We start from the raw sequence: 13,672 nt of genomic DNA, 5'->3' as shown, positions 1-13,672 counted from the left end.
ACTATTTCATTTTTTTAAAAGTCTAGACCTGCTTGGAGCTGCTGGGAAAAGATTGGTGTCTACTGCTAATTCACCTGCTTTCTCATTCAGATGGGGCAGGTGTTAGGTCCATTACATAATTGTTTACTAACTGCCTACTAAGTATCTAGCACTAAAGAGGAAAAAGGGGAGGGGGTAATAAAAGAATTATAGAAACATGAGTCTTGCAGCCAAGGAGCTTCTGCTCCCCAAAGCAGATTAGCTCTACCCTCACCATGCACTGGACATTGTATAAGAGAAAACATGCCTTGGTATGCAGTTACTAGCCTTGCTTCATGCGGTATGTTTAAGCCAAATCCACCTTCTACTGAATGCAACTCTGCAGAGAACCCTGTTGAATGGATCTCAGCACAGTCATCCATAGGCAAGTCACATACCTCCCTCTCTGGTCCTGCCTGTTTTTCAAACCAGAGGTTCCTAACAGGGGTTGATTTTGCTCCCCACCCACTCTTAGAGACAGTTTGGGTTGTCACAACTTGTAGGAGGGTCTACTGGCATCTCATGGATACAGGCAAGAGATGCTGTTAAATATACCTCAGCACACAGACAGCCCTGCACAACAAAAGAATTACCCAACTCAAGATGCTGAGGGTAAGAAATCCTGCTTTAGCATTTGAAATACTCTCCACTCTTCAGGAGTTGGTGAGGTTCATCATATACTGAAACCAGGCCCTTATTTAAAGGAGAAAAATTGTCATAATAAGAAAAAAAAATATCATAATAAGAGAACAGATCCTTCATATTCTTATGGGTAATAGTTAAGAGTACAACTATTAGGGTCAAACTACCTGGATTTAAGTCTCAGCTGTACTTGTTAATGGAAATGAGATTTGAGGCAAGTGACATAACCACGCCTCAGTTTCCCCATCTATAAAATGGGAATAATTGATGGTAGTTCAACTACCAGACTTGTGTAGATTAAATGGAATAATGATTGTTCTAATAGATGTAGCACAGTGCTACATCAGACACTCCACAAACGCCAGCTATCATTAATTCACTCATTTCCTCATGTGAATGAGAGAAGAAATGATATCTGCTTTCAGGGCAAGGAAAGAGAGGAAGCTGACACAGTTTCTAACAGTGGTCCTGAATCCAGGGTTCTTCCCTACAGCTAGGTCCTGCCTGGACTGAAGTCTTCCCCTGGCTTCTTGCCCAGGTCCTCAGTGTTCCCTGCCTGTGTGTTGCTCCCCCACCCCCTGCCCCCCACCCCGGCCAGGGCCCCAGTGCTTACGTTCCACACCCACACTAACCTACCTCCCAGCAGAGCTACCGATGTCACAGACCCTAATATGAATCTAATGTAATAGGTTTATTCCACAAACTTCTTTTGAAAACTGTTTGCATTCAACTGAAGTTTTGATACTTTCATTCAAAAGAATGACTGACAGTTGGAGTGAAAGTTGGTTACCATCCTTTGCGGGCACCCCATGCATCGGGATACTAAAGGGACCAGTGACAGGCCAAAATGTTCAGGGGCAGCCTGCCCTCCCTGGGGAGAACACACGCACGTGCACACACACACACACACACACACAGGGCCTTCCAGTGCATGAGTTCTCTGTGGCTGACAAGCCAGGCCGAGCAGACTCTTCTATTTACACATCCCTGGATTTCCTGATGTCTCTGAATCTGCACAGGAGTTCCCCATGAGAATTTAACTCCCCCGTTAATGAAAGACTTCATTTAAAATAATGTCTGGGGGTGCCTGGGTGGCTCAGTTGTTGGTTAAGTGTCTGGCTCTTGATTTCAGCTGAGGTTATGATCTCATGGTTCATGGGTTTGAGCCCCGTGTCGGGCTCTGTGCTGATGGTATGCAGCCTGCTTCGGATTCTCTCTCCCTTTCTCTCTGTCCCTCCTTCTCCCTCTCTCTCTCTCTCTCTCTCTCTCTCTCTCTCTCTCTCTCTCTCCTCTCTCTCAAAATTAAAATAAAATAAGATAAAATAAAATAAGATAAAATAAAATAATGTCTGATGCTTGGCAGGTGTTCAATAAGTATTTATTGAATCAGTGAGCAAACAGATCCTCCAAGAGCCTGGGTTGATCAGAAAAGTTCATTAGCCTTTCACAGCTATGAGTCTTGGAAGGTTGATGGTTTTTATTAGCACCACAGGGTCTGTCTGTCATCAGAACAAAATAGTATCTTCATGAGAATAAAGGGAGAAAAGTGTAAGCAAACTGCTCTGTGTATTCAGGGAAGGGCCGGCCGCCCATATTCTGTCCTCACCATCAGTCAGGGATGGGTTACAAGGAGGACTGATTTCTGTAGAGAAGGTTGCATGTTTCTAAACTGGAGTAAAAATTTTAAGAAGAAAATAAAGGATTGGAAAGCCCAGGCTTGAAAGTTACAGGAGTCTTTAACAAGGATCTGTAAACAATCTTCCTGAGCTTATAGAGCTGCATGAAAAAGCCAATTTTAAAGATGAAATCATCATTGGGATATGAAAAAGTCCTGCATTTTGCCAACAGATTTTTGCCAACAGTTTATTAACACGGAGAGTTTTGTCACACACGTTTAATAATTGCCCCCTCACTGGTATGGACGTCAGGAGTTGTCTAGACCGTAGATGCTGCCTTTAAAAATGATCAAAAGCACCAAAGAGTAGGAGACTCTCAGGTTTGAATAGGGGACAACTCTTTCACCTGCCAGCCCCCCTGCTTCGCAGCCCCTGGCTTCCTGTAGTCCCTGGGGTACCTGGTGAGGAGGACGGCCACGTCATGATGGGCAGGGTTAAGGTCACTCTTGGGATTGATGCTCTTCTGCCACTTACAGAAGCTGGACAGTGTCTTCTCTGCATGGTGAACTATTTTCAATCCTTGCTAGAGAAAGAAGAGGAAGAGATTGGCATGGGTGAGTTTACTGTGCTCAGGGCTCATCACAGAAGCTCTCAGAAGCAACCAAGTGTGACAAGCTCTGGGTGGGCACCTCAGATATCTGTTAGGCAGGAATCTGGCAGAGGCCAACTTACTCCCGGCTCTAAATACCATCACCCTCATGACTTTTATCAAAAGAATCTGAAGGGCAGAAGTGCAGGAAAGAAATTATCACTGGAACAAGTAGCCCTTGAAGAAAAATTAAAACTGTATTAGCCAAGACCAAGAGCTGTTTGAAGTCACATCTCTAGCAGCACTCTGCTTCCTAAGCCACTACGATTCCAAAGAGGCATTTTTACTTCTAATGCAACAACAGAAAATGATTTTCAACAAAAAGCTTCTTCCTTGCATGAGAACTCCTACAACCTGGGTTTCCATTTTGGTCTCACATCTGCAGATGAAGGGCAGAGGATGACATAATCTCTCTAGGCTTCTAACCAGTTGGAATCATTAGCTGTCTGACAACAATTAGGTTGCTGCATTGGATGCCCCCAGCCTGCAATTTCAAGGGCTGCTGAATAATCTATTTGGGCCATTGTTACGACCCAGGATGGGAAGAGAGGGCTTGTTCCAAATTAACTGGCTGAACACTTGTCAAATGGAGGGGGACAGATAATCATCTTTATTTGAATTTCTAAAGGAGATGTTCCTTTTCCCTTGCCCCATTTCTTTGGGGTCTCTATATCAAGCTGGCCCTCCTCCAGGGTGGATTCTACCTGGAGAATGACTACTTCCATTGATCTACTCTAACCTGAGTCTATCACTCTGGCTTCAGTCCAAGAAGTTCAAGACAATCTCTACATCAAACTATGAACTTGCTTCTCCACTACTCTGCATTTTGCTAAGGCCACACCCAAAGCAAACAAGGCCTGAGAGGCTTCAGTTGCCTGTTAAAGGCACTTCCAGGTGCCCATCCACCCTCTCCACACACACACATGCTAATTAACCACCACAGACCACCTGCCTTTCATGAAAACGCTCATCATCAGACAGGAAAACCCATGGAATTGCTTAGCATTATGAATTTAAATAGAAGAAACAGACTTCTTAATTTACTAATCCTCACTGTTCTGTCATCCAGCAGAATCATGTATGGTGGAAAGGGAGGAGGAATTATGGGGGCCTAGCTGGGTACAGGGGTCAGCCTCCTATTCATCTAGTCAACCCTACCTAGTCAACCCTACCAGAACCAAGGCTTACACCCACCATAGGGAATTGGCAAGGGGGCATAAAGCAGAAATGGAAGGAAAGAGAATGGAAGGCACGAGAAAGAAAAGAGAAGTAAATAAAAAGGGAGAGAGGAAGGAAAGAAAAGAGAGGAAATATTTCTTGATCATTATGTGATCTGTGTGCCAGATACTTTCACATATATTCTTTCATTTCATTTTATTGCATCTTCTCGGCATTATTTCTAAAGAAAGCATTGTTATTTTCATTTACAAGAGGGAATTGAACCTCAGAGAAGTGAAAAACGAGCTGAAGGTGATTTGAGTCAGATACTGAATCAAAGACCCCAAGAACGAGGGCTCCTGGGTGAAGCATGGTTCCAGTGGGTGGCCAGCCTCATTAGAAGACAGCTCCTTCACACAGGAAGGTAGATTATCAAACAAAGCATCAACTACAATTTGATTGCCTTGAGGTCTGTTTTCAACCCTTCATTTCTTTGTTTGGTTATGGGCTTTTATTGTTTTGTGTGTGGGAGGAGGTCTCTGAGAGAATGCTCATTAATTAAAAAAAAAAGACCATTTAGAATTATTCCAAAGGAAAAGAACTACTTAGGCATAAGTCTAACAAAACATATGCAAGATCTGTGTCCTGAAAATCAAAACATGCTGATCAAAGAGCAGAGGCTCAATGTAAATTTCACACTTTATACAAATACTGACTCAGATGGATCACAGACTGAAATGTAAAATGTAAAACTATACAACTTTTCGAAAAAAAATCATAGGAGAACATTTGGAGACCTGGGGCTAGGCAAGGAGTTCATAGATTTGACACTAAGGACATCATACATAAAAGGGAAAACTGAAAAACTGGACTTCACTAAAATTAAAACCTTTTGCTGTGAGAGATAGCTTTGAAGGGAATGAAAACATGAACTACAGATTGGAAGGAAATCTTTATTAGACAAAGGACTTGTACAAAGAATACATGAAGATCTCTCAAAACTCAACAATAAAAAATAACGACAGAAAACAAACAAACATGAAATCTCATTTCACTGCAGAGGATGTACAGATGACAAAAAAGCACATGAAAAGATGTTCAACCTCATTTGCCATCAGAGAATTGTTACCTAAAACCACAATGAGATGTTACTACAGGCCTCTCAGAACAGATACAATTAAAGACAGTGGCAGCGCCCAATCAATGGGGAGGATGTGGGGAAGTTGGCCACAGGTAACACTACTGGTAAGAGGGCAAGATGCTACAGCCACTACAGAAAACAGGTGGATAGTTTCTTTAAAACAAACAAACAAACATGCAACCACCCCCTGACCCAGCAATTGCATCCCTGGACATTTATTCCAGAGAAATGGAAGACTTGTGTTCACACAAGATCCTGTAGGAGAATGTTTGTAGAACTTCATTCATACTAGCAAAAAACTGGAACAACCCAAATATCCCTCAATGAGTGAATGGTTAAACAAACTGGTAAATACCGTGGAATGCTACCCAGCACTGAAATAGAACAAACACTTGAATGCACACAATTTGGATGTATTCTTGAGGGAAATACCTTGAATGAAAAAAATCCAATCTCAAGAGGTTATGTCCTCTGTGATTACATTTATATATTTTTATTACGTATATTGCAATATATTTATATTACAAATGACACAATTATAGAGATAGAGAACAAGCTAGTGCTTTCCAGGGGTTAGGTTGGTAGGTGGAAGGCAGGTCCAAAAGCATGGCACGAGTTGTCCTTGTAATGAAACTATTCTGTATTGTGGCAGTAGTCACATAAATTTACATGTGTTAAAACTGCATAGACGTAAATGCACACATACACACACACTTACACACACAAATCAGTTCTTATAAAACTGATGAAATATGAATAAGGTAAGGGTTTGTATTCATTTCTTAGTTATGATATTATACTAGAGTTATGCAAGATGTTATCACTTGGAGAAGGTGAGTGAAGGATATAAAGGATTTCTCTGTGCTATTTCTTCCAACTGCATGTGACTCTATAATTATTTCAAAACAAAAATATTTTAAAAATATCTTAAAAATGATAACCGGTCTGAATAAAGGCTTGAGGGTTGCAACAGAAAATCTTACAATGCACTTTTCAGTATGATTCTATGTGGGTTACTTACTAGTTAGTCATATGTGCAATCCCATAGCTTTGAATCAAAGGGAAGCTGTACTCTTTGAGATGGGTTACGGTGGGTAGGAAGAGCCCACACACTCACACACCCACACCCGACACACTTCACGCACCTACGCAAAGGTTTAATTAAGTTCCCTGTTTAAGTAGCCATGAATATAAGAACTTATTAGGGTTAAGATGACCACACAGACAGAAGCAGAGGGAGGCCATCTCAGAATATTCTTCGGCTCACAAAATCCCCGGTGGGGGCACACAGCTCAGGGTGGGATACCACCAGATTGGAAAAGCTCAATTTTTGCTTCATTATTGCCCTTTTATATGTTGGTTGGACTCACCACTTTGGAAGACTTACATACTAATCCGTGAATCTCTGTTTAAGGAAAAGTGAATGTTTACAAACCTCTACTCTCCCCGAGCCAAATTCAGTGTCAGCAAGGACACATCTTCATCGTGGGGAAAGCAGAGTCATTTTCCAGATGTTGAAGCATAAACTCTGCTTCCAGTTTTCCCATAAATTACTAAGAGCTCATTTCCCTGAAGGGCCTTAGGTATTAAGCATCCAATCCTCTCGCTTCAACAGTGAGGAAACGCAGGCCAGAGAGGGGCAGTACTTTAGCCAAGTCACACAGCAGGTGTTGGCAGAGCTGGGCTTCGTCCCAGGTTTGCGGCTCCTAGTCCAGGACTAGTGATTTCCAAACTGTTGAAGACTTCTCTAAGTCTAGAAACTTCTGTAAGTTTAGACTTCAAAAAGTCTAAACTTTTTGCTTGAACAATAGGAAAGATTAAACGATTAGCCCAGTGGAGGATTTTTGCTTATTTCTTCTCCCCCAGGTCACACTGGGGAGGAGACAAACACAGGAAGAGATGCTCTACTTCTGAGACCCCCAGCTCTCCATCCTCCTCCTGCTCTCTGACCACTTCTCAGGCTCCTCCTAGGTTCTTCTGTCCTTCTTTTGGCTCACTGCTCATTTCACTCTCAATCACAGTCAGATTTTGGGACATCACCTATATGCTGCTGACTCTTGAATCTGCATCTCATTCCAAACCTCTCTTAGAGTGCAAACTCATGCACCCAAATCTCTTGATGGACACCCTCTGGATGGCACCACTCAGCCATCCCTGAAATCCTCCCCCAACAATCTTAACCTGCTATTCTTCCTGCTTCCTCGAAGTTGAACCGCCATCAACTTAGTGGTCTAATCTTAGAAACACTGGTGTCCACCTGTTGGTCTCCTCTCCCTCCATATCCTGCTTCCCCATCTGTCCTCAGGTGCTGTTAAATCTACCTCCCCTCCATTTTTATTCCCAACTGCCCTAGCTGAAACTCTGATCATTTCATGCCTGAGTTTCTGTTTGCATCATTTCTGAACTGTTCTCCCTCTTTCTTCTTCGTTCTTAAATCCATCCTCTGTTGTTGCCAGGCTGATCGAGTCAAAACCAGAGTCTGCCCATATCATGACCCATGGCTCAAGACTCTTCAAAGCCTGACCTCTAGGAAGTTCTCCCTTCACCTGCATGCAACCTCACAGTTTATGCTCTGGCAACATTCAGACTACTGATATTACCTCCAACCCCCCTTCCCCCCCACCCCCCAACACCAAATGCCACACACCATGGTCTATTTACCTTGCTGTTTTCAAGCTTTTCCTCTACCTAGAATGCCCTTCTCTCCTTTCTTACCCCTTCAACCTATTTAACATCCATTCATTCTTTAAGACTCAATTTGAGCATTTCCAGGAAGTCTTCCCTGACCTCACTCTGGATTAGGGTCCTGCCAGTTTATCTTGCACATACCTGGCTCACAGCACTTGCTGCCCTAGGTTAAAATGATCAAATTGTGTGCCTGTTTTCCTCCTTAGCTTTTTCAGAATAAGGTCTGAGGCGTATTCCCCTACTTATCTTAGGCACTGCACATAGCCTGGCACATGGCAGGTGTACAGACTAAACTGAGGCTGTGCACCACCCCGCAAGGAATGGAGAAAAGGTGAAGAATACATCCACTGAGCCAGACAGAAGTGCAGCTCACATGGGTAAGAGGTTTTGTGGTGGGTCAGTAAAGAGGAAAGATCTCCTGTGGATTAGAGAAGCAAAACATAAGGGGTCAGAAGTGTAAGAATAGAGCAAAAACCATCTGTAATAATAATTTTGGTGCCTTGAGGTAGGAACTGCTGGGAGGCAGTTCTACATGGATCGTTCATGTTTCTTCACATCATCTGAGCAAAAGCATGGACAGCTTTTATAGCTCCCCAAGGATGTCGTGTGGAAATAGACTAGAGTACAGAGAGAATGTCCCCCTCCAGGGAAGAGGACAGATTTATTTGCTGTCTAGAATAAAAAGGATAATGACTCCCTCTGGGGCACAAGCTGACAGGTTTGCTCACAACCTCCTTTAAAGGACTGTGATAAAACCCACTGTGTGCACAGCATCCACCCAGGCTGCCCCTTTCACCCCCTTGAAGGGACAACGAGGGGCTGCTGCAAACATGAAGCTCCTGCCTCATGCTGTGCTGTGAGTAATAAAGTCCTCTATCTCTGACCCAGAAGTCTCACATCTTCTCCCAGCATCGCATCCAGGAAAGCATGGCAGGATAACTAGTGAGCTCGCAAGGAGAATAAAATCTAAGACCCTTCACAGTTCTCGACAAAAATGAGGAGAATGGACAAAAGGTGACTATGGAGTCATGAGAACTATGTTGAGGTTGAACCATCTACACACATGGGTCAGCGTGGTTGTTGAGATTTGCTAGCTGTGGGACTACTGGCAGAGGGAGTGGAGGAGAGGAAAAGGAGCTGAAAAGTAGATGTCAACAATGTGTTCTCACATCCCAACATTCCTACAAAGTGATTCTGGGATAACCTGAGGGTTAGTCACCGATGAGAAAATAAAATGTTAGGAACTAAAGTCTTCCCCCAAAATTCTGCTTGCTTTCTCCCTACTACTTTTGTCATTTTTTTTTTTTTTTACAGACAAAGCAAGTGCATAATTAACTAAGTTGCTGATCATTTGCTGATCATTTGTGGATCATTGCAAGCTGGTACCTTGTCCCTGTGTAGAACTTCCATCTACAATATGTGATATTTAACACAAGTTCAGTAACGGTGTCGTCAGGATCCCTTACGACTTTTCTACTAAATGTCATGACTCTTCCAGGAGGTTTTAAGTGAGCACAACTTTTCTGCACTCCCTCAGCCTCTTACTCTCCAAGTCTCATAAGACTTACTCTCCAAGTCTCATTAGTCCAGGAAACACTTGTTGCATTTAGTTTCTTGAATGCACTTGATCACAGGAGCCCCAAGAAGCATAATTAACTATGCCTCAAAACCATGAGCACCAAACATGCCCAAGACGCAGAAGAATTTTGGGGAGGTCATACTGGCTCACTGAATATGGGGAGACTTGAGCATGTTCCATAAAGCATCCTTGTAATTATGTGAGCTTGTCAACACAGACCCCCATCCATGCTAATTTTACCCCCAGTTTCCTCTGTAAACAAAAATAGATTTCCCTTTTTGTTCTTTCACTGTTTTTTCTTCTCACCGTAGTTTCTCAAATGGGTCCAACTTCCTCTTTCTTACTCGTTTGAGTACTCAACCCTATCAGGGAGAAGACCTCAAGGAAATCTGCAACAGCTCACAGAAACAGCCCCAAGTGGGAGACAGGAAATGAACCTGCAAAATGTGGCTTTTGCTATAAATTGTTCTCTCTTGGTAAGCTCTCTGTATAATGAAAAAAAAAAAATCTTGTATGGATTTCCTTGGAATTCCTAGTAACAGCTTGTGAGTCAAAGCACAACCTGGATTATGTTCTGCCAGCCAGGCTTAGGTTCCTAAGAAAACAGATACTGGACAGAGAAAAGAAAATAGTACAAAGTTTTACATGAAAACTAAGGAATAATTCACCTATCAGACAAAAAGTCTTGATTAAAAAAGAAGTGATGAGTCTATAAATTCTTTGCCAATATTTTTGACATTTATCCCAAAAGAGCTGTGATTATATAGTGTAATACAGACCTAGAAATCTCCCTGGGGACAGGGGAAGTCACCAGCCTGAATTCCCAAAGCTAACAGGTCTTTAACTCTAGAGTGTCGTAAAAGGAAACCCAACATTAAATCACTTGGAGACCAAGAGGGAAATTCATTCTCTGTGAAAACAGTCACCGTCTTCCTGTCTGTCAGCCCTCCCACCGCTCTTTCAAGCCAGCCTGACACCCTCAGGCGCCACCCCCCGGTGGCACAGTGACTGAGACCCATCTGGCCTCATCCCAGCTCACTCTCATCCCTCTTTTTTCTCTATCATCCTGTTCTTAAAAGGAGTCCCAGCTTATGACCCTAATCTTGTCCTTCAGATTTTCTATTTTCCTTCAACAACTCTGCATGGTTTCCTCATCTGTGAAATGAGCATAACAGCAACATACAGGGTTGTGGTTGGGCCTACGTGATGATGATGACAGGAAGAAGAATCACACCAACAGTAACATTTACTGAGTGGTTTCTACAAGCCAGATGCTATGCTAACTAATGCAGGAATTAACATGCCTGATTCTCACAGCAATCCTAGGAAGTAGATATTATTATCCCCATTTTACAGAATGAAGAAATGGAGGCACAGACGTGTCAAATAACCTACCAAAGATCATACAGCTGGAAAGGGGAGGGACTGATGATAAATCTGATTCTCTCCTTGATGTCAACTGCTCACAAGTGTTGGAGGGAGGGGACTAATCCTATCCCTAACCCTTGGCCCAAAAGGGGAACAGGGAGGCCATCCAATGAATTGGTCTAAAGTGGAAAGGGCTTGAGGCCAGGTCTGTGTCCAAGTCCTTAAGGGAGAATAAAAAGTTCAAAGGATAGGATTAGGGTCATAAAATGACAATGAGAGCTTGGTTCAGGGCTACAGGAAAGCAGAATAGGAATGAGAGCACATGGGCTCATATCTGAAGCTACTATGATTTCATGGCCCACAATGTCTCAGTATGCCTGATATGTCCTTCCAGCATATTTTTTTGAGCACTTCAGTTTCCACTGGTCTGAAATATGACCACCTAGTCTTTGAGGAAGCCACCAGTTGCTCCAAATTTAATACTGTCTCAGATCATTCTAGTTTACTCTCAAAACGTGATGAAAATCCATAGTTGTTTTTAGGTAGCAGTGAATGACAAACAAAAACTGCACTTTACACATCAACTATAGTGTCTTTTGAACCTACCACAGAAAATGAAGGCCCAAAATGGTGTTAGCTGTCAGATGTGATTAGAATAAGAAAGATGAGAGTTGTAGAAAGTCACTATGGAAGAGGCCTACCTCAGAGACCCTGCCTCAGTATTCCCTGATGTGGGAAACAAAGGCAGAGGAAAATGGCAGATAAAATTAAATTTCCTTATAACCTGCAGCCCATTGACAAATACTTGAGGCTGGCAGAGTAAAACTTTTCTCCAGGGAACTCCCTCCTATCTTAATGTTAATGTTTTGCTAGAGGGAAAACAACCTTAGCTTGACAATAGCTAGGCCTCCAGGATCCTGGGAGTCTTCTTTAGCATACGAAAATCTCACTGGAAACTTCCCCTGGACTTTACCTCCCCCAACTCCCAAATATATAAGCAGTCTCTCCACAGGGTCTGGGGCAGCTCTTCCTGCCCATGGGTCCTGTCCCCGGGCTTTAATAAAAGCATGTTTTTGCACCAAAGATGTCTTCAAGAATTCTTTCTTGGCCATCAGCTCCAGACCCCACGAAACCCACTATCACCCCAAAACCTCATCATTCTCCACCTCATATCACTTTCCATAGAGCCCTAGAACTATCTCTCTAATGACTTTCTTTCCATTTCATCTCTTAGTTTGAAACCATCCAGAAGCTCCCACAGAATTTGATCCAAATCCCTTTTATGGGCTCTATCCCTTACCAGGCTTGTCATAACAGCGGCTGACCCTCATCTTTGTCCTGGCTGCTGATTTCATGTGCTCACTCTTTCCCTTATCTATTATGTACCAATAGGGCTAGATGGTGAGCAACACCGGACCCAGCCTCCGCCTTTAAGTCTTACATACTAATGAAGGGAAGTGCATCATTCAGATGTAAAATTACAACTGTGATATGTGCTGTAAAGAAGAAATACATAGCATTGTGAAAGTGTATAATAGAATCTTACTGGGCATGGAGGTCAGGGAAGGCTTCCTCAGTGAACTGACTCTTGAGCTGATATCTGAAGGATTAAGGTGTCAACTAAGTGAAGACAGGAAGGAAGACAGTCCAGGCAACAAGACCAGTGGCAGGAGAACCATGAGGGGAAGACTACTGCTCTATCCCAAAAGTAAAGGGGGCATAGTAAGAGATGAGAGAGGGAATCATAGAAGCGTTGTATGGCTTTAAACCAGGGGTGGAGGCGGGGTGGAGAATGGGGGTGGGGGGGGGGCGGGAGGGGGAGTGGGTATGATTGGATTACCATTTTTCTTAATGTTTATTTATTTTTGAGAGAGAGACAGCATGAGCAGGGGAGGGGCAGAGAGAGAGGGAGACACAGAATCTGAAGCAGGTTCCAGGCTCTGAGCTGGCAGCACAGAGCTTGAAGCGGGGCTCAAACTCATGAACCGTGAGATCATGACCTGAGCCCGAGTCAGACACTTAATGGACTGAGCCACCCAGGCACCCCAGATTACCATTTTGACATCATCCTGGCGGCAATGAGAAAATGAGATCAAAAGGAATCCAAGTCGACCAAAGTAAACACAACTGTAGTCCAGGAAAAAGATAACTGTTTTTTTGAATTAAAGTGATAGAAATGGAAAGAATCAGATAAAATTGGCCGCCCCTAATGATGGACTGGATATGAGGGGTGGGACTAGGTGACATGGTTGTCCTCTGGATCTCTGGCTTCCACACCTGGAAGGGCGATGATGTCAGCACAGAAACAGGCAACAAACCTGTTGCATGGAAGTGAGCAGGTTGTGACTGGCTCTCCTCTCTCTCTCCTGTCCCCCGCACAGTCCTGCTTTTTTCACAGCAAGGTTATTGAGGCTCCCATTTCAGGGTTCATTATCAGTGTTAACAATGATGAGTCCTCATATGTAAAGTGCTAGTTTAAGTGTTCAAGCTACTAACCACGCAGTTCCCTCTACCTGGAATGTCCTTCCTCACTGGTTAACTCCTTCTCCTCCTCTACAACCCAGCTTAGCCTCCCCTATCTGGGGTGCTCTTTTACTCTTTCTTATATTCATGGCAATCTCAATTTGAAAATTTCTTATTTTGTGCTTTTGTGCATTAGACTCTAAGCCTCTGAGAATCAGAAAATGAGACTCATATTTGTATTTGTATCTTTAGAGGCCAACATAGCTTTTGACATACAGCTAATATACCACAACTCTCTTCTGATTCACAGATGGAGAAAAACAGGGTATGGAACAGTGATGTCACTTCAC

General features: G+C 43.1%; 1 protein-coding gene across 2 annotated transcripts in view; it reads right to left on the bottom strand.

Moving 5' to 3' along the window:
* The window catches only part of ADAMTS12 (ADAM metallopeptidase with thrombospondin type 1 motif 12), a 325,780-nt gene that overhangs the window by 118,429 nt on the left and 193,679 nt on the right, over positions 1-13,672 (bottom strand). For both annotated transcript variants that reach the window (XM_047074156.1, XM_047074167.1), the window contains exon 6: positions 2,735-2,859. In XM_047074156.1, the coding sequence (XP_046930112.1) occupies positions 2,735-2,859 (125 nt within the window). The remainder of the gene's footprint in view (positions 1-2,734; positions 2,860-13,672) is intronic.

This window comes from Lynx rufus, unplaced genomic scaffold, assembly GCF_022079265.1.
Source record: "Lynx rufus isolate CCGP_SWC_20201006 ecotype Redwood Valley unplaced genomic scaffold, mLynRuf1.p SCAF_1, whole genome shotgun sequence".
NCBI classification, from domain to species: Eukaryota; Metazoa; Chordata; class Mammalia; order Carnivora; family Felidae; genus Lynx; species Lynx rufus.
The sequence above is the reverse complement of the archived record's forward strand: the minus strand, read 5'-3'. Positions and strand labels throughout refer to the sequence as shown.